We start from the raw sequence: 27,336 nt of genomic DNA on the forward strand, positions 1-27,336 counted from the left end.
TATATATACATGTAAAGAGTATACTACAATAATGAATCATTTTTTTTAAATGCAGAGAGATGTTTTTAAGATAAAGAAATTTGTTAAGCCTTTTATATTTTGGACTACCTTGGTCGTTTGACAACCGAAACCTTCGTAGTTAGATACTGGCAATTCATGGCATAAGGGTAAGAAGAGTAATATTACAGTCCCTTGCAAATTCTGAAACATCAAGCATAATGACTAAAGTACAAATTGGGTGAACTTCACATCATCTAAACACCAGGCGAACCTTACGTGCCTGCATATTCGCCTGACTGAGAATACTCTCTGTACCGTCTCCATGTCAGTATCCAACAATCTCCAAGGGTTTCGGTTACCAAATGCTCGAGGTATTTGCAATATAACATCCTAACCAATTCTCTTGCAAAAAAAAAAAAAAATTTAAGCACACTTTACATATAAAGTTACAGAGATTTTAATGGTAGCAAAGAAATCTTATTATAGTTGTTTTACTAAGGATTTCCGCAAAGTAACGCTTACAAAGTAGTGATGTTTTCTCAATCCAATCTATACAGGAAGGTCGAGTGGTTACAGAAATAAAATAATAGATATACATTTTATTGCATACAAAACAACAATTAAACAAATTACTAATAATTATATTATTATCAACAACTGCTTAGAAACAAGATCTATTACCTAAACTATATGTTCATGATGCAGTTATGACAATTTACTAATTATATGATATTATATGACATTATATACTTATAATATTTATCTTTGGGCTGGTCTCAGGCCTCCTCTCTAATAAGAGAGAAGATTTTAGAGCAAAGACCCACAACGATCTCCCAATGCGGGTTGGTAGGCTTTAAAGATGTAAGTATCTTTTTTATATAAAGATTATATTCCTCTTTTTCTTTCTGCCCGCGACTTCGTCTGCGTGGACTTCAGAATTGGGTCTAAAGTTCGCTCGTTAAAAATTTTCAATTTTCCGTCTTAAACTTAACTTAAGGAATCGGGATAAAAGGTAAATTACGTTCTTTTCCATGTCAAAGGCTACATGCATGCGAAATTTTATTCAAATCCGTTCAGCCGTTTTTGCGTGATTGAGTAAAAAACATCCAACACGAAAACATTCTCATATAATATTAATAGGATTATATTGTGCTTCCGATTTAAAACTTATACCTACGTATCTAACTGGGTTGTACTATGCGGAGTTGAGCACCGCTGTGGTGTGTTGTCAGGCCATACCCACTTAGGTAAAATAACTTTTTCAATTCCGCAGGAACTGTTGCCGGTTGCTTTTCGGAGATGAATTATTTCTATATGCTTTTTTTCCTCTATATCAGTAATTGAACTGAACATAGGTAACAAGGAAACTAACAAACAGACACTTTCGTATTTATAATATTACAATGGAGTATGGACGTACCTACCTAAAACAAAATGTGAACAAATATTTCCTACTAAATTAATTACTTGCTAAATCCACAAATTATTTCCAATATCAACATAGAAATATAAACGCAACATACAAACAATGATTTGTTTTTATATTTCTATTTTTCTTAAAATATAACAGTACTGTAACCTGTCTTTGTATTATGGAGATGGTCATTTTGTTTTCAATAATATTATGTAATATGCTTAGCATCGAAACCAAATGAATTTGCTCTATTAATTCATTAGATCTAAATTATGTCACCGTTCGCGTACGATACGAACGACGGGTTCTCAAATATTAAATACCTCAATGAGGCAAACTTCTCATGTTGCAAATGAAAATGCTTAGTTTGTTGAGTTCTCCGTAAGTCATCGCACGGTGGCGCGCCAATGAATACACTGGCACTAAGTACGAGTATATCAGTTATTTGCTGGTTTATGTTTGGAAAATCCGATAGTTTGTTTGCCAGCTGTTTCAGCGCGCATCTTTAATTGGGGCGATAAAGAATTAAGCCTTAAGCTAACACATCCACGGCTTATGTGTGGAACCCCCCAAGGTGTGTTATAAAAGAAAGGTAGTTGGTAATAGATTATAAGGCTCGTGTGAATCGTTGCGATAGCAGAATAGAATGAGTTCGCAAGGTAAAACCAGCCTCGGAAGCTGTGATAGTGATGAGAAGAAATATGAGCTGGTGCCTCCTGAAGGCGGATGGGGGTATGTGGTGTGCGTCGGACTGTCCGTTATATTTGTAAGTAACCTTTTTATACTTGTATATACACTTTTATATCAAGTATACTTTAAAAACTAAATACTATATGATATGTGGTTGTATAAATTTGTTATGTTGGTAATACATTGGTTTAATGTTACTAAATAAAACCTTACCTTATATTTAAATAAGGCACGCGATTATAGAACCACTTCAATCTTACGCTGTATTATTAAAATATTGTTGAAATTTTGTTATTGAATTATAAAAGTAACCCTTTTAGGGTGGTATGTCATACAATCTGTAATTTTAAGCGAGAAATTTTTTAAGCGATGGTATTAAAAATTATTCAACACAATTCTGATCCTCTCTTTTTTACAATAATAAATAAAACAATTCATAAAACAATATTACGTGATGGGTATTTAAACTCTTAATAACTAGTAATAATTAATTTAATATTATGCAAGAACCCACTATTCAATAACACGTAATGTGTGGAAGTTATGTGGATATTGTTACTTAATTATGTTGAAATGCCTAAATGGGATTGAATAAAATATGGCACACATACCACCTTCTGGATTAACTCGTTGGATAAAATTCTTTCACGGTTTTTTTTAGTTTCTCAAGAGAACACAAATTCCATGCGGATATAGTCGCGGGCAGAATAAATTTATACCTGTCTACCGAATACCAAAGAATCACTACAATATTGTATTCAAGGAATTTCTGTTGAGAAAAAATTATTATTATTCACATTCGACAATAAAAATGCGCACGTATTATCACACGTACGGCCGCTTTTTATTCGTTTGATATTATTCTTTATGTATATCTTGTTTAAGATCTAATTTTAAAATTTATTTAATATATCTGCATAACATATGATCGACAAAATTACTTAGTGAGTAGGTATAAAATTCATTATAATATAAAGATATGGTGTTGTATCAGCACGTGTTAGGTTAGAACGTGAATTTTGTGAATTTGAAAATACAAACTGATTTATTTTATACTCGTAATATGTTTCCAGGCATTTTCCAATGGGTTGTTACAAAAAGATAAATTCAATGACAACTGTGTACCTAAAATGTTGGTAGCGCTAGAAAATGCAGTAATCTGTCATATAATGTAATATGATGCTAAAAGTACAACATGTGATGCGTAATGAATAAATTACATGTAAAGGTATTATTAACAAAGTCAATGAATTCCTTAGGTACGAGTTTCCTTATATTTAATATAATATTAAAAATAGCGATTTTTAACCGGCTCGTACTTAAATTAGATTTTGTATTGCATAATGTGCAATCTTCACAATAGTATTAAGTACTTATCAGCAATTTGAATATTTCGGCCCCGCGCTGTGTAGAATTCAACGGCCTCTCTGTCGCAGTGATACACACGTAAATAAACGGAAGTTCCGAGTTAAATCCAAGACAGAGGAAATGTTTGGAATTAATTTTTTCCGAATTTTCTCTGTTCTGGTCAGGGAGGGGAGCCTCGGCCGTGACTAGTTACTGTCCCATATAGAAACCGATTAGGAGCATAGGTTTCGTATAGCTGGCATACCCCTAACAGGTTAGCCCACAACCATTGTAGACTGCGTCATCATTTGTAATATTTAAATAAAAAATTGTACAATAGAATTCCGATATGATTTTTGATCTTGTTTTGAAATCATAAAAGTAGAGTATCCTTTTTAAATCTTGTGTGCGTTAATAAATTAAAAGAAGGTACACAATCTGTACGAAAGTTCGTTCGCTTAACGAAGCCCGTAATTTTCAGAAGTAATAACTTAGAACCTTGAAAACCAGTAGTGTTGACAAATTTATTTAAAGGTGGGTTGCTCATTCGAGTATACAACCGTCAGTTTTTTTAACTTTACTTTGGTTTATCGTTGCAAAAAGCAAATAATTTAAAAATAACAACATTTTCGATGTTTTTTTTCTACTATATTCCAACCGTTCATCTAATAAATCCATACTCGTGTTATAAATGCGAAATTGTTCTTGTTTATTTGTTTGGGTTATTTATTACTTTCGTTTGGCTGAACCGTTAGAATGATCTTGACGATCCTGGAGATGGATAATAGAATTTGAATGCTGGTTAAAGAAACTCGCGCGATTTTAGAAAACAATTAAAATAGTTTGCATCCTTTAGAAGGCCATTGAATACATTTTATCCCGGGAAAATAAAGGGTTCCTCCTAAGACCCAAAAAAATGCATACGAAGTTGCGGGTAACATCTATTATCATATAAAAATAAATAATTAATTCTTTTAATAATCTTAGTCATATCTCAGTTGGATTGTATTAAAAAAATAACTTACAGTAGGTAGGTATTCGGAGCAGGCAATTTTGATTTTATTTGTTTTTGGTTTGATTGTTATTGAGCACAACAATGACCTGAAGTTAACCGTAGTTTCTAGTTCATACTGAACCGAACTATCTTAAAGTTAACTCCGAATTTTAATGAGTAATCAGTTAAAGTTAAGTTTAAAGTTCATCTTCGATCTTCATTATCATAAACTTTGATATCTCATACAATGTAGACATTGCAATCCATTCCGGTTCAATCTGGCAAAATACTTCTAAACTTTAATATAAATAAATTCTAAAGTAGGTACAGTTACAGTTATCATCATCATATCAACTCGTTACCGGCCCACTAATGGGCACGGGTCTCCTCCCTCAATGAGAAGGGGTTAAGGCGCTGGCCTAGTGCGGATTGGTGGACTACATACACCTTTGGGAACATTTTGCAACTCTCAGCCATGCCACTTTCCTCACGATGTTTTTCTTTCCCGTTGAAGCAAGTGATATTTTTATTGCTTAAAACGCACATAACTTATAAAAGTTAGAGGTGCGTGTCGGGACTCGAAATCTGCCACCCGAAAGTGAAGTCGAAGTCCTACCCACTGTGCTATCACCGCTTCAAGTAGGTAAATTATATAGTTTTTATTATTGCTCTTATCTATACACGTATCATGTATCAGTTATTCAGTGTTAAAAAAATCTTGCAATCTTGTCTATGGAAACCACAAAAACAATAATTTATGTCTACAGATAACTAATTAAGTCAAAACTAATCAAGTTTATCTACCGTTGACACATTAAATCTAGTCCATTAAATATGTATGTACAAAAAATATATCGTAAGTTAATAAAGCAACAATGATTCAGACTCCGAATAAACTTTTTAGTCTTTGTTGTATGTACCACCCCAGACAACCCTCAAGCTTTTCTTTAAAATAAAACAAAGCTGGACTCCTATGATTGCATTGTAAAAAGAAGGACATTAAAAAAAAAAAAAATTATGAAAAAAACCAACAAACGTACCAATACACCTTAATAAGGAACTACTTACTTTACTTAAAAAAATATGAAATCGCTACTAATCGGACAGCTGGTCCCTACAATGGTTGATGAGTTCCCTCGATTTCTCCAGGATCCCTTCAACAGATCTTGATCTCAATAAAAATAATATTTTTTCAAATTTTTTTATTGTATTGTTTTTGTATTTTTTTTTATGTTTTTCAGAGGTAGTTATTTATTTATAACAAAAGTAATAAATAAAGAAGTATATTTAGATTTGGCAGAGTACACACAGACAGACTTGACGTTTCAAAAGTGCTTATATTAGGCCTACTTGAAATAAATTAATTTTGAATTTTGAATTTAGAGATTTTCAAAAAACTTTGCAATTTAATATATTTTTTTTTAAAACTGTTTAAATTTTTATTCTCTTTGCTATTCACAATTGATCCGTATAAAAATATTGGAAATATATAATCCGAATAGATTATGAAATTTGTCACTAGCTGGCGTATTAGTCAATAAGCGTGGATGACTATATATATACTTACGACCAATCCAAATTATTATTTTTAAATAGCGGGAACTATACAGACGTCTGACGTAAGTTTTTTTCTGACGTAAGCGTTACTTCCGAGTTAATCCAGAAAAAATCTGAGTTACTCCTTAGTCGCGCCTAAAGTAGTTTTACTTCAAAAACAACCGAATTGATAACCTCCCCTTTTTGGAAGTCAGTTAAAAATATATACATTACTTGTGAATACCCAATTAGTTATTATTTCTGACAAATCAGTTGTTCATTGATGTTATGATAATTTATTAATTATATTCTTGTTTAGATTGATCACTCTCGAGAACCCATTTAGTGTGTCTAAAACACACTAAATGGGTTCGTGTGATCCATCTTATATAGTATATTATGTGGTACCTACGATTAAAGTGAACATTTATTTAACTAATATGCAAAATATAATTTATGGAAATCCAATAATGCATAATTTATTGCTACTAATAGAACGAATAAATTGCGAATTAACGAATTCTAGTGCTACATTCATCGCCATCAACCTATTACCGGCCCAGTACACGGGTCGCCTCTCAGAATAAGAAAGGTTTAAGGCCGTAGTCCACCACGCTGGCCAAGTGCGGTTTGGTATGTTTACGAGCTTTTGAGAACATTATGGAGAACTCTTTGGCACCCTGCATTCCTCAAAAACTTTTCCTTCACCGTTGAAGCAAGTTAATTTAATTGCTTAACACAGAAACTCCGAAAAGTCACGGGGATCGACGGTTCCCCAAAAGGGAAGCAGTGGCTTTCACCTGCTACATTACTTTAATTTAAATTATACGATTTAATTATAATAAAGCACTCTAAAATGATTAAAGCCCAGTGGTAAGATCTTCGGCATCACTTATGAGGGCCGAGTTCAAATCACAGCACGCACCTCTAACTTTTCTAGAATATTTACGTTTCAAGTAATTAAAATATCACTCGCTTTAACGGTGAAGAAACCTGCATGCCTGAGAGTTATCCGCACTGGGCCAGCGTGGTGGACTGAGGCATGAACCCTTCTTATTGCGGGAGGAGACGAGTGCCTTGCAGTGCACCGGTCATTACCTTCCACTGATTGGGCAAACCCGTTGGTTGACATTATGATGACGATGACTCTAAAATACAGGTATTATTTTTTTGCTTCGGTTTTTATGACGATCATAGACTTAGCCAATATACCAACTCGCCATCTACGCTGAAACCATGTAAATGAATGAATCTGTCAATCGTCTTTTAGTTGATAACCAGAAAATAAAAGGGCAAAGTCCAATCCGAGATGTGTCACCATAGCACGATATCAATTTGGGTCAATGTGGTAATCATTGCTACTAAAAAACTGTCGTAAAATAACCTATAGCCTACTTGAATAAGGATATTGTAGACTCTGACTTTGCAGTTGACTTCGTATTTGAACGTGCTAGGTACTGGACGATCGGGGCAGTTGAGAATAATCTATTATTATTTATCTGATTCAGTAAAGGAAACAGACTCGGTTACTGTTACGAGAAGTAGTAAAGTTGATATACTACAATTACTGTTAGATAACTTTACAATGCGCATCAATATCAAGTTTATTGACATCGCACCAGTAGCCAATGACCCTTCCAACATTATACAATCGCCATGATAATTATCTATGAACATAAATATTACACAGAGGCAAAAAACACCATTGTAACAATTATTCCGAATATAAATATTTACCCAAGGGCACCCAATTATTGATACTTTGAGTGTTCCTTGGACATGTTATTGAATATATCTATGCAGATTTATCAGTTTCCATAACTGCTTTTGCAGCAAAATACCCTATTAACTTAAATGAATTATTAACATAGCCTAGTTTTTAGGGTGATGTTAGTGGTTAAAGCTACGTTATTTACTTTACTTTATTCCACTACAAGTTAGCTCTTGACTGCAGACTTAGGGAGTATGGTAGTCATACGCCTAATCAGTTTCTTACACGACATCGCACCGGAATACTGAATCGCTTAGCGGCACGTCTTTGGCAGTAGGGTGATAACTAGCCACGGCCAAAGTCTCCCGTCAGGCTATTTATAAATTCCCTAATTTCCCCTGCCGGGAATCGAACCCGAGACCTCCTTAAATTCACGGCGCTCACCGTTGCGCGAGGGAGGTAAAACAGGCCAGGGCTACCTACGTCTTTAAATGAATTGAATTTTTATAAATTTTATTAATCAATTAAAAACTTTTTGACACAGTAGTTTAAAAAAGCACCATCCGGTGCTTAAGGTTGTAGCATTAAAAAAAAAAATTCTTTATTCATGTAGGCCTATCACAGGCACTTATGAAGCGTTCATACATATTTGTTTACATAATTGTAACGGGATGGTGATAACTTCGTTCGCCAACTTAAATCTAAAGCTACGAGGGTTCCAAACGCGCCCTGGTCTAAGAAGAGCCCACAACAAACTTAGCCGGGTAAATTTATTTTTTTGTTATCACCATCTTCCAGTAAATTTAAATTAAGCTATGAAGCTAGAGCAATTCACACCCAAGCTTTTTTATCGTTTAAATAATCCTTAATGTTATAATAGGATTTTTCTGTAAGGTTACGTTTTATATAAACTTTGAACTTATTGAGAGACAACTCAAAGATTTCATTTGGTAATTTGTTATAAAATAATATACAATTGCCCTTGAATGAATTAGCAATTTTGTGTAGCCTAGTAAACTGCACAACGAGTTTATTTTTGCTTCTAATATTTATTAATAAGAATGCCATTGTTTGTTCAATGACCCAGTCCATGCGCAGTAATATAATATGCCTTACTTTGATGTATGGTGACGGTAGATTAGAATACAGTTGTCGCGAACCCTCCTCCTCCCGCCAGTTTCGTAGGAGGCGACTCAAGGAATATAACGGAGAACGGGCATCAGCGTCATCAGTGTTACTACTACCGTATATTCACCTACATTGGTGTGGCCATACAATTTGGACAGCCAATAGGCGCAGTGGACAGCGACCCTACTTTTTGAGTCCAAGGCCGTGGGTTCGATTCCCACTCATGCGGAAAATATTTATGTGATAAACATGAGTGTTTTTCAGTGTTTATCTGTATTTTATAAGTATTTATGTATCTTGTTTATAAAATTATTCATTAGTAATTATAGTACCCATAACACAAGCTACGCTTACATTCGGGCTAGATGGCGATTTGTGTATTGTCCGTAGTATATTTCAAATAAAATTTAAAATGCGGATTGATGGACTTCACGCGCATTTGAGAACACTAAGAAGAACTATAGGAAGTAAAGTTTTTTTCTCAATATTTTCCTTCACCGTGACTAGTGATCATGTTTTATTCAAACCATAGATTCTTTGATAACTGATCGGGTAAGATTCTTAATCTTTGTAAAAAACATGAATGATTCCAAACTCATAATCCAAAATATTTATGATTAACGTTCTATTAAACCAATAGAGGTTGCCCGCTACAGCCATCTGCATACAGTGTCAAGTTTTCCCATTCTAGCTTTCATCCTTTAAGAAACTCCCTTATTTTTGAAGCCTGAGAGAGACATTATACGCTGTAGCTAAATTAAACCATCTAAAGTTGCGCTTTTATAATAATATTTGTATATTATGTAGTATAAGAATAATTTACTATCTATAAGTATAATATAATCTATATAAGTAGTAGTACAGTAAGTAAAAGTGGTCTTTTCTCAACGTTGCAAAGTAGAAATCCATAGAAAAATTGGAGGAAGCTTTAAACCTCGACATTTATTTAAAGCACAGATTTTAAAAATCATCAATCATATGATTCTTTTGAAAACAACAACAAAATATTTATTTCTTTCAAACAGAACCCTCTGGGCGCTGGTGTCATTCGCCATTGCTGTAATTTTATCATTAGTTTACATTTTATATGGAAATTTAATTTATACCCAGTTTTAATAGAAACAACATCGATTAGAGCCATGGTTTCGCCACAAAGTATATTATCCTCTATAGATTAAGATTAAGAATTTGTATTAATTTCTAGAAGCTTTCAATTATCTATCTAAGAGTCCAAACGTTATCCATTTTAAGCACTTTCCAGAACTGTATATCAAACCTTTTTATGTTTATTCTATTCTTCTGTATTTTTTTCTGTGGTGTATTCATTATTCATTCACTGAATGACATCCTATTGAGCTGCAAACTATAACCTTGGTGCCAATGCAAGAACATAGTAACATGACGCTTTTCATGTTATCATTATGGAGGTTGAGGTTGGAATAGGATCTCCGCTACAGTTAACGAGGACCTTTTCGGGTTTTGGATCGTTTAGTAACATTCTATGTGTATTTAGCAGCCAACTCAACATTGCAGCAATGTTTTATATCACTGTTTTTTATGAGAGAGGTATCCTATCTAACAAATAAGAATAGGAAACGAATGATGTGTATTTGTTTGGGAGATGTTAATCAGTCTTAAAAATGAGCCAATGTGCTTGTCCAACTTATTAAACACCTTATGCCAAACGTGGGTACAACATAAATTCAAAACCCTACTACCATCGCTAAATGAAGCGTTCTTTTAAAACCACATTTTTGTATCACATACTTTGACACGCCTAGTAACAGGTTCAATCTGGAAGGAATTTTGATTCAAGGGTATCAACAATATAAAAATAATATTGCTAGAAGGGACGACCTTTCGGGTTTCAGTTCATCCCCTATGCTTAACGCTTAAATAATGAATTAACACATATATTTCGAATAATTGTTAACATTGTACATACATTGTTATATAATAACAATGTATGTACGATATTACATCGATTAGTCATTGGTCGCGTAATTACCATATATTGATTTATTAACACGTCCAAATACTTTCGTTTAATGAGGCAAATGGTGTTCATTGATATTGATCTGTGATTAATAAGTTTGTTTGGAATTTTTATACGTGTTGATTGAATAGTTTGTGGAAACTTTTTTTTAAATCAGGTGAAGGCAACAGCTCTGCTTTGGATGTAAACAAAGATATAAAAAATCTAGGTCAACATTTAATTTAAATAATTAAGCTTATTTGTTTACGCAAAAATATAAAGTTTCTTTCTCAGATATAAACTTTAAATTTTTGCACATAATACATATACTAATAATATATATACATTTACATATAATGCAGTAAAATTTGGAACAAAAAAGCAAGAAAGTGTGTAAAAATTTACTGATATTTTTTTTCTACCAACACCGTTATTAATAATATTATCTTTCTAATAAACTTGCTGTTCTTTTCCCATAGCTATTAAATCACTGAGCTGTGATAACGGTGTGCCCACACATAATTTTTGACGTTTACTGTCAACTGTCATGTCATTTATATCACGTAGTAGTAAATTAATAATTATGTTAATAATAATTAATTAAAACGGATGTTGGTGACATTTCTCATTTTTTTATACGAGACCTACTAATAGTTATAGGCTTGCAAAAATCACATGAGTCATTGTTACAAATAACAGCTAGAAAGCTTCCAGAAGTCAGCTTGTTGCAACCATATACAGAATGGTTCATTTCTTGAATTTTTATTATTATTCTTTCTTATCTAGTGTTACCTGTTTCCCGCCGCGTAATTTACCATCATTGGCTACAGTTTTTTTACAAATTCCGCGAGAACTATTTGCTTTTCTGGGTTAAATAAAAAGCATATTTTGCTCTCCGTACTTTCAACTAACTCTGTGACAAAACTCAAGTTGATTGATTGCTTAATTACTTTTGTTGAATTTATAATATTAGTTACGATTTTTTCGAAATTGTACAAGTAAATAAATTACTAAATCAAATATTTCCTACAAGAATAAACTTGCTTAATTTATTTAATAGAACTACATTTAAAGAGGTATGGCATGTTTTGGTATTGACAAAGTTTAATTAAACAATCTATTTCGATACTTAATCAGTAAAATTATCTAGACTTTTTCATATTTACTTTATATTAATTGGTTACACTTACATTGATTAACAATGACATGCAATAAAAATATAACTATTATTAAAATTAACAAGGTAAATAAAAAAAAAATTACCGAACTAATGCAAACTTAATAAGAAGGGTTATGGTAATTTTAGCAGTCTATGTATGTAATTACGTTTAGAATAAACACTTGAAAAAATCATTGGTACTATTTAATGATAAATAAACATTGGTCGAAAACGATCAAGATTTGACAGGTTATATAACTACGCCAAATCTGTCCTCTGTGCAAACAATATGTTAATAAAGGTGCATACAAGGTTTTCGTTATATTTGTGATTGGATTGTTATATAAAAAGGTTTGGTTGTACTTTTCAATAAGTTAAAAAATAATATACGGGAAATGAGGACTTGCTCTTATTTCAAACGGAAATACCTTTTCGTAACAGCTAGTAATACTTGCTTTCCGACTATAATTTACTCGTAATTATTATAATGCGCATGGGAGTTTTAAAAGTTAAAATAATTGTAAAGTAAAAACAACTATTGTTTGTTATTACGTCTTATCTATAAAACCCGATCATTATTGAATTTTGCACATGTAGGTGGTACAAAATAGTCCTGTTCCACAAGATTGGAAAAATTACTTTTAGAAAAAGAATCACGAGCGAGACCGATGGCAAAAGCTACCATTGAGTTAAATATAGAAAGGAATAAATACTGCTCAACATGGACACATAAAAATAACACATGAATGCATAAGTTTAAACAATGTGTTAAAACATATTTAATAAATCGTAGTTAGGTACTATACGATTGATAAATTAATCCTTAACGACAAGGCTGCTTGGAAGCAGGGCGCTCCGCTCTCCATCTCTAACAAGAAAGATTATGTTAAAACTGTAAAATGATGTTGAAAGAGCAATCTGCTGAGTTTCTTGCCGGCTCTTCTCTGTAGAATCGGCCTTTCGAATCGGTGGAAGAGTATACAAACAGACTGACTCGACGTTTCAAAAGTCCTTATAAACTAGGCCTAACTGAAATGATTATTTTTAAATTTCGAACAGACCTTTAGTAATTAATATTTAATACCTTCTACAGATTGCTGGCACTGCACATCAGCCCGTATTTGGATTTATTTACAACGATTTTCTGGATGAACTAGGCGTCGGTACTGGAGCAGTGACAGTGGTTTACGGAGTATTTCAAGTAACCCTTGCTATAGCTGGTAAGTCGGAGCAACTGTAACCTTTAAATGTTAAAGCGTAAGACAACTTTCAACAGATTTTCAAGAAGCTATTCAATTGTCTGGAGGTTTTTATTGACATCTGTGGCGCAGCGGTGAGCGGTGAGCGCATGCCACAAGCGATTTAGCGTTCCTGTACGCGGAGAAACCGATTAGGAGTATGGGTTTAATGTAACTGTCTTACCCCTATCAAGATGTTAAGTGCATGCTGGAACTGCGTCATCACTTACCAATAGGTGTGATTGCAGGAGAGATATAAAAAAATGTGTTAATTTTCTTTTTATAAAAAGTCTACACTCTAGTTGGTCTAACTTAGACTTGTAAAAATTCTTAGGAGTCGAAGGGCAAGTCTCCTAAACATTTTTCGCTATAGCCTTCGCAAACCATTTCGACTTGATACTTATTTTAATCAACATCGAAATGTGAGCTTTCTGTCATGTGGCACAACGCATTGTTTGAAGTGTTAGACGCGTGAGCCACGAGTAGGAAATATAGTGTGAGAAGACGTTAATACTTCTTTTTTGAGTAAAAGTATAACATAAATTATTTTTTTCGTTTTACTAGTATTTGAGCAAAATCTCTTTTACGAAATCTTAAATCATTATACATTTAGACTTAAAATACCTACTAGTAGAAGATAATTTTTACGTAATTAACTACAGTAGCTTATAAGCTAAATCTTTTACTTCGGACTTCGGATACGATTAGTTGTCACGCAAACGTTATATTTGTTCGAAAATAAAATGTATTATTAGATACACATAATATATTTCATTTAATAACAGTAAAATAGTATAATTATATATATCGTTAGGTTCTACTACATAATATTTTGTATAAGAGCTGGAAACTTTATTTTACATTACATTAAATATTTGTTGAAGTATATAAATATGATATAAATATATAATATAGCCTAACAAACTTAGATCGTTGTGAAGCTGATAATGGAATTTGTGTGTCGGTGTTGACATTGTCTACAAAAACTGCTGATTATCCAAACTTGCCATGTTTACTTGCCACTTAGAGTCCGAATTTTCTTGCTTAATGCTCCTCAGAAAGGAGATTAGCTATATCTTGAAAAATGGTATAGTCTTGTTAATATGACATGGTATCGATTCGATAAATGGAAAAAAAAAGAAATAATTGTTTTTGTTGACAAAATTGAGTCGAATGGTTATTTGCGGAAGTCCATATTGCCTATAAAAATACCTCAGATGTTTGAAAACTTAATACTTACTTTGTTTTATGAATAAGCATTTTCCTTTGAATCAATCCTATTTAGTAATTTGACTGTGTATTTAGGAAATATAATTTTTTTACATCGTAACGATAGTAAATTAACAGAAGGGAAGTACCTACCCACCAATTAATTACGATTGGTATTATGCATTCTCGTACATAATTCATCTATTACCGACCCTAGATAACCTTCTCCATACTCTTCTACCTTGTTGGGTTCTGTTGGCACAACATATCCTCTTTAAACTAGAAGATAGAAAGAAAGCTTATTTTTGCGACTGACCACCTGTTTGCCTTCAAGCTTTCTTGGGAATGGTTTTGTTGATTGAATTACCGCCACCTTTCGGTTCAAAGATAGGTTGAAATCCCAGTCATGTGAGTCACAAAGTCAGACACAATTAGAAGGTACAACTCATCATCTTAAATAATCATATGCATATAATAAATAATTAGCATATTTTCGCAACAATTTATTTGAGATTAAATCTTTATGTAATAAGAAACATAAAATAAAACGTTGCTATTTTAAATAGATTAAGATGAATCGTGGGAGTATTGTGATAAATGATAACAAAGTATCGCCCTCGATTTTATCTTTAAAGAATTGTTTTTTAAAAATAGCTAAATCATACCTTTCAATATACATAAATAACAAGAACCTCATACAAACTTTCATTCCCCATTCAAGCGTAAACCCTTAGCTGGATTTTGAACATTTTATTTCCTTATCCGTCCGACTCCACAAAGTACATTTTGCGATATATACTTGGGTCAGCGGTAGACCGTCAGTCTCGATGCTAATATAATATGAAACTAACCAAAATATTTAAAGTTTACATTTTTAATAATTCTTGATAGAATATTGCTTAAAATAATGCTATTGTTAAGCTATTAAAATATATATGTATTTTGTTTCAGGTTTCTCGTCGAACATAGTTTTAAAAAAACTTTCGCTCAGACAAGTTGGCCTGATTGGCGCATTTATATATACGTTGGCATCATTTCTTGCTATATTTGTGACATCCACAACACAACTAATCGTTACTAATGGATTCTTACAAGGTCTGGGAATGGGATTACTCATTCCCGTATCCTACACAAGTTTTAATAGTTACTTTACAAGGAAAAAAGTTCTTTATTTAAGTTTGTGTAAAGCATCAATTGGAATGATAACAATGGTGTATCCATTGTTCATCAAGTACACTATAACAGAATATGGATTCCGTGGAACTTTAGCAATTATCTGTGCTATCTCTGCACATAGTATATTTGGTGCTCTGGTAATGCATCCTGTGCAATGGCACATGGTTAAACGAGTGAAGTCATGTGAAAAGATTGTACGTAAGTATCAATTTTACCCACACATATTTTAACAATACTGGTTCTTGTTAAAACTTTTCAGAAAGTTCTTCTTGACTTAACAAGTAATAAGTATTACAAGTTATCATATTAAGAAACTTGTTGGAAAAATTATTTTCTATATATATTAATTTTAGAGTAGCATAACTAAACCTTAGTTTTAACGCCTGGTATCAGTGCTATATTTATTACAATATTTCTTGTGGAAGCGAATCACGTTATTTTTAGACTGATCCGTAGAGTTTGAGATTTTTAACTACCGAACCAGATAAGAACCATTGTCTGGTATTCTAAAATAAAATAGTAGAATTGAATAGTAAAAAAATATTGCAATAAAACACAAAGAAACAATAACTACAAAGAAACAAAAATAGTACATAGTAGTATGGCGCAAAGACAGCCTTATCACTAAAAGTGATCTAGTAAGAGTAAAAAGATAGAAAGTGAAGGAAATGTGAAATAATAGTTGTTTGAAACTTTTTAATAAGTTTATAAATGTTACAGTTATCCCACCTACGCCTGCATCAGACGAAGACCATGACAAGTTTGACTTCTTAAAAAGCAATATAACAAAGCAAGAAACGAAATCAGTTCAAAATCTTTATACAAGAAACTGTACAGACTGCCATAAAGAATCTGGTCTATTATTTATACCAAAGCTAACGGATTCGAGAAGACTGAGCATTCCTGTCGTTTTAATACCAAGTGAAAATACTAATAGTAAATTCAATTCTCATGATAATGTGTATATGGAGAATTTGTATAAAGCAGCTTCAGTGTCGAGTTTAGGAAACTTTGGAAATATCGCTGTGGAACCGATGCCCATTATCAAGAATAAAGAAGGCAAATGGTAGGTTTAAGATATTAGTCCGCACATATAATATTATACTGTTAACTTTATATGATCCATCAATAACTCTTACAGTTTTAGCACAGCACAGCAAAACCACGAAGATGACAGATTTTTGTCCGACTTCCTTTATGGTTTTTAATATGTGTGTTATTTAAACTGATACATCAGAGTTATAGTATTGTTAATCCTCACAAGCTTTCACGTTTATGATATTTTCTTTTATTTTGTAGTAGCAATAGTTATGACTAATGAAAACCTTTTTACTAAAACATTTTATTCATACAGTCATAATTTTATTATAAAAAATTGGTTGTCTGTAAAGTCGGCTTTCTGACGATAGTTGAACGTGACAACGTCGTAAGAAAATACTGATGGAATGGTTGCATTTTTCAAAAGAAAATTTTAATTTTTTTTAATTGATAGATATTATCGTTGCTATAAACAATTGACACCACATTCACTTTTCACTGCACTTCATCCTTGCCGAAAACAAGTACATGTATTATTGTATAGAAGCTGTCCACGCGGACGCATCGCTCACTAAAGTAGGAGAGAGACAGATGTCGAACGCGGAGGCCGACTGTGCCTCTTTGTCGCTCGTTCTGCGCTCTCGCTTGCACTTCAAGCCTTGAATGGAACGCCTCAGAGCGAGGTAACGCCGCATACGTCATGTTTTTTCGTGCGTGCAGTAGGCTCCATGGAATTATAAGACTTCGTCACGTCAAAAATATATCATATTCTGGTTTTCGAAGTGACGGACAATTAAAACAGAAAGATTTCTTCTTCATTGCAAAACTTAAAATATGTTTTGTCTTTGTTGCAGGCAAACAGTGGCTGAATATTTAGATTTAACGCTACTAAAGGACTTAGTATACGACAATATAATATTTGGGATGGCATTGACCTTTTTTGCTGACCTTACGTTTTTCACATTAGAGCCGTTATTTTTGGACAAAAATAATCTCAGTAAGGTAAATACCAAAATTTCCTCTTCTAAAATATATTTAAGGTGCTGTCGTTGTTAAAATATTCCTTGAAATATAAGACTTCGCTCAGGAATTATTAGTAGGTAACCAATGAACGCGAAGTCTTATTTTTCGTGGAATCTTATAAGGTAAAATTCGTGCTTTACGTCCGAAAAATAAATAAAAATGATGGAATATAACATATTCCATATTTAGTTATATTCAATATTGTTAAACTCACATCAGAAAAAATCTAAAACCGGTCTATTTCTCTGCCAGATGTTGTAACGGAATACTGTTACATAATATGTAGTAAATTATTGATCTTGGTTCTAGAGGGCTTAGGACCGTACTAATCTTTGTTCGTGTGATTTTCACACGCACGTGAAGTTTTTACAGAAAGGGACAGTGTATGTTGATGAACTGGCCTTGTAACTGTTTTTAATGAAAATAGAATATAATCTTCCAAAACTTGTTTTCATAGTGACAACCCGTAGCTTCCTAGGTTGTTGAGAACCACTTTGTATGATTATATTTGCATACATTGCATTATTATTCGATGACATTTGTGGCATTGGTCAGCATTATAAACAAGAAGTCACGCGTTCGAATTCCATCGCTGTTAAATAAAATGCTAGTCGTTGGTAGTTAACCATCAAGTTAGTATGTACCTAAATATTCTTTTTATCTGACATAACTTCTATATAATTATGTGGTCGTATGAATGAGGACAATAGGTAAACATTTACCCTTAGGCTTGAATTATGACCTTATTAAAACTTATGTGCTCCCAAAAATAGACTTAGTCCCTACCTTATTGAATATTTAAAAATTTCTTGCACAAAGTATCTTTTGAAATTGACTAAATAATTTCTGTGCCTTACTCTTTTAAAGTATTTATTTATATAAAAGTGTCTGCATAGTTAAAAACAATAATTATGAAACCCTCATATCTAACCTATAGCTGGACAATATAGTTTTTTGATCCCCAACACGGAAATCAATGCTTTTCTCCTAAGAGTTATAACAATATAAAATCACTTTTTAATTTTAATAGTAAGTGTTTTTTATTTTGTTTGAATTTTATTCTCTATTAAATTACTCTTTTTTATCGTAAATTCTCGTGTTTCTATTAAAAAAAAAGTCTAAAAGAAAGATGGGCGTGCTAAAAAATTTAAGGAATTCGCTATGACATCCAAAACAAGTTGGTTATTCCATTATTATTATGCAACACGCTTATATTACCAACCTGTAAATTAATACCGTGCGTACCTATAACATACCTATAATTTGTTGTTTATTTTGATCGTGAATGAACATTTTTTATAATCGACTTAGGTCCATGGTCATTGAATAAATAGTTTGTATAATGTTACAAAATATTGGGTTCCGTGGTAGGAATGGCATGTATATGTGGCTAGCGGAAATAGCCTTCATAAGTAGTGGGTAAAGTTTTGGGTTTCTTTCCGGGGGAAAGCAATTAGATATTTCTTGCTTCAACGGTAAAGGAAACCATCGTGAAGAAACTTGCATGCATGGGAGTTCTCCAAAATTTTCTCAACGGCTTCTGCACTTGGCCGTGACTACGGCCTAAACCTATCATTCTGAGAGATCCATGCCCTTATGTGGGCTGGTAATGGGCTGTTGTTAGATGAGTGATCGCTAATTGGTCGTAATTCCAAATCGATTATTAAATATTTTAAGAAATACTGAGATTGATCGAGATTAGATTGTTTTTAGTTTTCCTAGAGATTTTAAATGTAATAAAACCCACAAAATATTCCTTTTATAATGGCTATTTTATATGGCGTTATCCTTGGTTGTTTCAATACTTTTTTTTTTTCTATCCTGTGGGAACCATTTGTTTTTCCTGACTAAAAGTATACTATACCCTTTCTAATCCATATAATAGTCGGTTACTCGTTATAAAATCAGCTTTATCCCAATGAAGTTTCGGAGATTAGAAGAGAAACATATTATAGACGGATACATTTTATTACTTATAAAATGGCAATTTTTTATTACTTTTATATACATTCAGAAAAATCTCTTTTTCGGCAACACAAACAAGACTTTATTTTTATTTATAGAATGACCCGTAAATAAAAATAAAGTCTTGATGAGAAATGAGAAATTCCACGTGTACGATTTAAAAAAAAAAAGATGAAGTAAAGGACGATTTATTTAACCCATTTGTTTTATAATCTCAACACTAGAACATCTTAAACCGGTTTCATAAATATATGTTCAGCATGGCTATCGGAGTCTAATATTATCATAAACTAATATAAACGAGATCGACCACTGTGAGATGGAGTTAGACATCACTTAATTAAAATTATGATACCTACAGAATTTTATCAATATCTATTACTTTATTTACATAATAAGGCTTGGATGGATTGTTATACATTTAAATGGGACGTATCGTGCGAATAAAATGTTATATATACCATACAATGGTACAGAATTTGGTATCGTGAGAATAAATTTTAATTTTTTTTTTGTTTTTTTAATAGCATGTTTTTCAGTCATCCTAGTCCAAAATTTCATCCTTAAAAGGTTGATAAGGGGTTTGGTAGATTTTATGAACTTTTATCACAGATATACTTCTATTATCACAGATTTTCCAAGGCACTGTCACTGACACTGTTAATTTGCATTGAATAACAATGAGTATACAATGCGTGTGTGTAGAATGTGGAACTAATGCTATTTTAATTGATCTTAAGTAATTATTATGCATATATAAAAAAAAAAGATTAGTACCTATTCTGCACTGCTTCTCTATGAGACTAGTAAGTGAGGGAAATTTCATACTGCTCCGTCCGCGCCATCCTCGTAAAAAGGGTAATTTTTTTTTGCTTTACGTTTTAATATATACCTAGAGACATTACAGAAACTCTTTGCTTTGAATATGTAAACATAAAAAACTAAAAAGAAAATAAAATTATATCTCTTTTCTTTACAATAAAACTATTTTACGAAATAGAGAAACACAAATGTTACGTAACGTAAAAACGTACTTAACTCATTGGCATTGAAAATTCATCGCAATAATTGGAAAACATTGCATATTGAGGATAAAAAACCCCGCTAATTACAATTCGTTTGACTGATCATTATGTATTTAAAATTCCTTGGACAGGAAATATGATGATAATTGTTAATAACTGCGACACAAAACAAATGAAGTAAAAAGAATAAGGCTTGCGAGTGTATATTATACAAACTCGTGTATCTATTCTCGACAGTTGTTCTTCTCATAAAATACAAGTAGACAAAGAGCCCAAACATAGTTGTACCTACTACATGGGGAAAACAATCATCTCGATTCTAGAATATACACCGTCAGTCGCAAGTCGCCAATTTTTATCACTCACTTTCATATTGGTTTTTCATAAAGCAGTTTTTGATAAATCGTCTTCCATCTAAAGTTCTTTGCTCGCTTTAAAAAGTGTAAATTGCCATTGTTTTCAAAAACATTTTAAAACAGATTGTAGGAGATATCTTGGTGATAAATTTGTTATATTCATTATCGTACTGTATAAGGTGTTTCAATTAAAAAAGGTTATTAAATGTTACTTTTAGATTTTAAAAGTATTAATGTAGAGGTAATGTGTATAATAAAAGATAGACGCAATAATTTGTAAAGGGTGTGACATTTTAATATACTGGAGTGGGGTTATTGCCATATCCTTGGTTTTTAAGTCAAAATAAATTTAAACATTGTAGAAATCGCAATTTTAAAAAAGTCCAATCCATTAAAAAATATTTATATGAATTTTATGGGAATAGTTTGTAGCTACTTTTTCGAACACAAACATCCATGTGTAGTTGGTGGAAAACAAACCAATTGATCATTGACTACTGAGGTATTATAAACTGTATTTTTTAGCTAGTTTATTTGTTTACTCAAAAGTTATACTAGGGCTACCGAATGTTTAACCGTTTGGGTTTTAAGGTGACTAGCTTCAGCCTTCAGCAGTTGCTCTTAAATGAGTTGTTCCTTTTATGTTTTGTTCTCAGGCGGAGATAGCGAACATTATAGCGGTGGGGGGCGCTACCGACATGACGGCGAGGCTGCTGCTGGGTGTGTCGGGGCAATTCTTCCGAATGAACAGCCGCTACATGTTCTACGCGGGCGCCCTACTCGCTGCTTTATTTAGACTAGGTAAAGCTTACCTACTTGCAAAATTGCTCACTTCCTGTCTCGGTATACGGCTTAATAAAATCCTTCTAAATCTTTTTTAAACAATAATAACAGGTTAACGGGGACAAGGCGGCAATTTGTCAGACATATTCTTTGCATGCCCTGCGGAGTGATGCTCTGTACAAAGCCGATCGTTTACTGCTTAAACCATTAACTGTTAAAATAAAAATTATAAATATAAACTGTGCTTTGGTTACTAAAACGTCTTCGTAGGAAATGCTTAACGCAGCGGATATGTATTCATCTTTCATTTTGTATGGCCTTGAAAAGTTATCAACTGTCAAAAAAGTTGTGAGTACGGGAGTTATTGTATGTGACTATGCAGCCTAGGGTGGAGCGGACTGTCGTTTTAGTTAAAGTTTCGCAAACTGGGTTTTTTACGTTGATTTATAATTAAGTATACAAATAAATATTTGCCCTTATCTTCCCGTGAGGTGAATAAGGGAACCGATTACGGAGAATGGGCAGTAGCGTCCTCTGTGCTACTACACTACTGCCATCTATTGTCCAACGCGTCTGTTCAGCATTAAACTGTTCAATACTATTGATGGTAAACGATGATTGAAAGTGTGCCGGGCTTACTTATAATAAATGCGAAAGTGGGTGTGTTTAATTTTTGTAAAATTACCTTAATAAACGCGGACGTCTTAAGAGTGATTTAGACGATACAGAATGTACAAGCATTCAAGTGCAATTATTGAATGCAATAAATTAAGTGCGTTAATTGCCCTTCAAGAATTGTACGCAACTGTTTACACGTGGATACAAGTAAAAAAATTGAACGCAATTATTGAATGCAAGTCTTGACAAAAAATAGTTGCAAATGTCTTCTGTTTAGACCAATACAATAATGTTTAGGAGATTATTGCTTTCAAGTTTTGACTTGTCTAAATAGAGAGTTTTATGTGCGTGTACCATTCATTGGCAGGTTGCTTCAAGTATTGCACGTATTTGCGTTGTCAAATTTTTCATTGAAGTGTTGAAAGGTTTTGTAAAGAGTCAGTTTATTAAAAAATATGAGTCAAAAAGTGTTAAAATTTGGTTCTGCTGACTTAATAAAGTTTATTGAGATTTATCGCAGTCATGAGAGTTTGTGGGACACTGAAAATGTGAATTACAAGAATCGTGATGCACGTAATGCTGCACTTGTAGCATTTGCACAAGAATTTAGAGTTGACGGTTTGGGACCTAAGAAAATTACAAACAAAATAAAAAACTAAGAAACGCCTAAGAAATTTTTGTATGTGCTGTTTACACCAAGAAAATTTTGGCAAGCAAAACTTGCGCAAAAGATCAAAATGTTACGTACTGTTTAGACCATGCAGGTAATTTATTGCTTCAATTTTATTGTATGCAACAGGCAAGAAACTTGCATCATGTAAATGGCTCTTTACGCGGGCAACAGCTAGTAATATGGTACAGGCAAATTTAATTCTGCAGTTTGCATCCGCACAAACATAAAGCATATAATTCCTAAAGCAATGGACAGTAGATAATTTTTATTAAATTTTCTTTTTTTTTTAATTTGAAATAAATTATCGTTCCCGTTTCCATAATCATTTTCTTTTTTCTTTTTTATTATTTAATTTTTATTTTTTGTATTTACGTTTTCAATATATCTTTATCCCTTAACTGTGTTCAATAAAGAATTTATCTATCTATCTATATATCTAAATATACAACGAGAATACACACATCGCCATCTAGCCCCAAAGTAAGCGTAGCTTGTGTTATGGGTATTAAGATGACTTATGAATATTTTTATGAATACGTAAATACTTAGAATATACATATACACATACCCAGACACCGAAAAACATTTATGCTCGTCACACAAACATTTTCCAGAACCCCTGGCCTTGGAAAGCAGGGTCAATGCCCACTGCGCCAGTCGGCCGTCAAATTTTATCGCCATTAAGAATATAAGGAAATATGAAAAAAAAAAATCGGGTTATAAATTTTGAAATTGTAAATTATATTTTCAGTCTTCATCCAATTCACAACGTACCTGCCCCTGCTTGCACTGACGGGGGTCTTAGGAGCGCTACGATCGCTCGTCCATATAGCACAGCCGATAGTAATGGCGGAACATGTACCCATTGAGCGGTATCCACCGGCTTATGGATTATACATGCTGCTGGCCGGAGCACTTAGCCTTACCGTTGGACCTATGATTGGTAAGCGTCTATTTTATATACAAAAGTTATATATATGCAATCATATAGTAATAATAATAATTAGCCCTTTACTCTGAATAACAAGAATATAAAATTGTATACGTTTTTTTGTTATACTTTTCTTTTTTTTTGTACTTTTTGTGGTGTGCAATAAAAGTATATTTCATATCATTCATCCGTTCATTCAACGTCACGTAATACAGTGTGCCTCTTGGCATAGGCGTGCTCCAGCATTTTTTATCGAGTTCTGTCTTTCGCTACCCTTCTCCATTGAAGTCCAGCCGTGAGTTTTAGTTCATCTGTTGAACCATTACTATATACTAGTTACCATTCCGGAGACGCTTGTACTCAGTGGCGTGCACTTCATACATACACAAAAGTTCTGCCTACCCTAAAATTTGGATTTTTCCATTTCATGGCATCTACCTACTTCACTGCTCACAGATCCACCGTCATTTCAGTCGTCTTATTCAAATTGACCTAAATTAAGATACAGTCTCAGGTGGGGCGTGCTTTACTACTAGAATTGAATGAAATTACGTTATATATAGGTACTAAAGAAATCGCAAGCTGAGAAGCCATACCAGATTTAGGCAGTGTATATAAGAAAGAGGAAGCAAACTAATGGGCCAAATCGAATAGTTCCTGAGCACACTTTTGAAAACATGTCTTATCTGTCAATAGTTGCAAATCGAATCTATGATCTGTCAGTGAGCTTACAAATCCTAGTCACATATCAAATCAATGTTACCCTTGATTTATTTAAGTTTAATTCACCAAAAACACTTAAGTGTCATTTTAATGCTGACCACATAAGAGAAAATTATAGTCGCTTTGAAAAGTTCTTCTCGAAAGGCAAACATTGCAGTATCTTACATCATCGTGCCCTCATCAAAATTATGATAAGTTTTATAAATATAGAGCTTTGTTTGAGCAAAACTTCAGAAGCTGTGTTGAGAAAGTTGTAAGACTTTCGCTCAACTTCTCGATTAATATTAAAGAGCTCGCTAAACACACTTTCTTGTTCAGAAGTATAAGCAGAATTTGGAACTGTAGGAAATTCCGGTTCAGTACTTGTTGAATATTGTTTCTTGCACTTATCATACTATTCCATTTCCATTCTTGTACAGTTTTATAAGTGTTTAAGTTGTTTAAATAATAATTATGTAGCAATGATAAGAGGGATTTAATCAAAATAATATCTCAACTTAAAACTTCAACATTAATGTGAGCCCAGTTGATAGCTAAATATTTTGATGTTTATGATACTTTAACTTGACGAATGGAGCATATACATTGTGATGATGAATGACCACTGCGCTGACATAGCTTCTTTAAAGTGATCACCCCACGCCACAGTGACATGTAATATGTATCCACCTATTCTTCACGACTCGTTTGATGATTACATACCACGATCATATTTTTGGATTTGTCGATATTTCGACCCAGTTGCATGGATCGTAGTCACGACGGGACGTTGAACTATATTTAAGAAATGTTGATTAACCACGAAACTCTTAGTTTAAAATCGTTTGATGAGATCTATTTCCCCTGTGGAAATAACCCTCGTGTACATTGGGACTCCAACTTGCATTTTAGCTGTTTCTAAACTAGCTAAACTTTATCATTTAGGCGGGTTTTTCTACTGATCTCCTAATTTCTGACTGGATTACTTAATTTTTTTTTTTTCAGGATTCATACGAGATTACACCGGAAGTTATGCAATCGCATTTGTCATGTTGGCAGTCTGCAACTTCTGCTGCGTTGTACCATGGACCGTAGAAGCCATCATACTTTTTGTGAAACGAAGACAGCTTAGATTACAGACGTGATATAATATTTATGATATAGAAAAGATTCAAATCAAGACTGTTCAAGACTATTGACAGATCTTAGTGCGAGGCGTAAAACTAGACGTAAACTTCATTGAAGATATCCAAAGATATGAAATATACTTGACACATATTTGTGAAGTTAAACTTCTTAATGCGCATTAGGGTAGCTAATTATATGAACATGTTAAGGTTATTTTAAAAAAACGTGAAGCGCTAAATTATGCATCATGGAACTTAAAAGTCCTTAAATAAAGTGCGCTTAAAACGTAAGGTACATTTTATGACTGGCATTAAAGTGTGCTTTAATTTCAACGCGTAAGCAAGCATTTTAAAGAATGTTTGATGATAACAATCGTATGGGTATCTATTCTAAAAGCTCTTTATCCTAAACTCCTATTTTATACACGACCTCACTTAGCCTGCGTGTCGTTTCCAATTTCAGTTCTTATAAAGTGCTAAAACTTCGCCAGTTAAAACTTTGCCAGAAGTTTTATCATAGATAGCGACCGCTTTTTTAAAGAAAAAAAAATGTGCAGCATAAGTGATTTGCCTTGGTAAGTTTCCACTCGCAAGAACTTTGCGGTGAGTGTCTTTATTTTCCAAACGAACCTTACCGATATAAATGGCAAAGTAGCGTGGAAAAGAAATTATGGTAATGAATAAATAAGAAATGATGAATAAATTAAGATATAATTGAAGTAAATATTGATGTAGATTAATACCGTAATATTAAACTTATATCAGCAAATGTGTGCGAGAAAACGTAGCGTTGGATTAATGTGATATATCCCTATTTCACTCCAATTATAGCTAAGCTATTTAAGCCAATCAATTTTGTCCTCGTTGTACACTTAATTTAAAGTCACTTATTTTGCAAAAATTACAGACTTTAAAACACATTAAAAAACCCGTTCGTAGGAGAAACCTGAGTAATTTTCGAGAATGGTTACTAATATAGTTTAAAAAATGAAAACACTATAGCATTTCTAGACATATATATAAATTGCTATATATGTAATGAAAATAACGCATTCAAATCGTTCAACGTTTTGTGTGTGTGGATAATTATTGTAGTTTTTTTTTATATTAATTATTGTAATGTATTGCTAAGCCCATCGAGGGGAAATAAGGACAGCGCTTTACGTAAATAGCAGTGCTTCTCACCTTTATACGCCATTTAAAGAATTTATTAACTAATAATTTTATTTATGTTTTACAAGATATAGTTTCACGATTATTCTTATAAGCATATTTACGGTCGATACAGGTATAGAAATATAATTTATAAAGTGTTTTCATAACTATTGTGTCAAGTTTCCGCGAATAACCAGTTATCATGATTTTTCTGTTTACTTTTTGTAGGCAGATGGTATATTTATTTGTAAATAGGTACATTTTGCTACATTGTCGCTTCTTTTCTGGTATGAAATCTTGTAATCCTAACGGAATAGCTTGAAATGTTCAAATTAAGAGTAAGTGATATAATGTGTTCATTTC

At 32.8% G+C, this 27,336-nt stretch overlaps 2 protein-coding genes across 7 annotated transcripts in view; one reads left to right on the plus strand and one right to left on the minus strand.

Moving 5' to 3' along the window:
* Positions 1 to 27,336, minus strand: part of LOC120628375 (solute carrier family 12 member 4) — a 415,818-nt gene that overhangs the window by 219,210 nt on the left and 169,272 nt on the right. The gene's annotated exons all lie outside the window — the stretch shown is intronic.
* Positions 1,801 to 26,736, plus strand: LOC120628415 (monocarboxylate transporter 9-like). The gene is made up of 8 exons (XM_039896778.1): positions 1,801 to 2,180; positions 13,048 to 13,174; positions 15,353 to 15,775; positions 16,298 to 16,643; positions 17,470 to 17,617; positions 21,641 to 21,785; positions 23,810 to 24,001; positions 25,697 to 26,736. The coding sequence occupies exons 1-8, from the start codon at positions 2,061 to 2,063 to the stop codon at positions 25,834 to 25,836; spliced, it is 1,641 nt and encodes a 546-aa protein (XP_039752712.1). The 5' UTR covers positions 1,801 to 2,060; the 3' UTR covers positions 25,837 to 26,736.

The sequence above is a fragment of the Pararge aegeria genome, chromosome 2 (genome assembly GCF_905163445.1).
Source record: "Pararge aegeria chromosome 2, ilParAegt1.1, whole genome shotgun sequence".
NCBI classification, from domain to species: Eukaryota; Metazoa; Arthropoda; class Insecta; order Lepidoptera; family Nymphalidae; genus Pararge; species Pararge aegeria.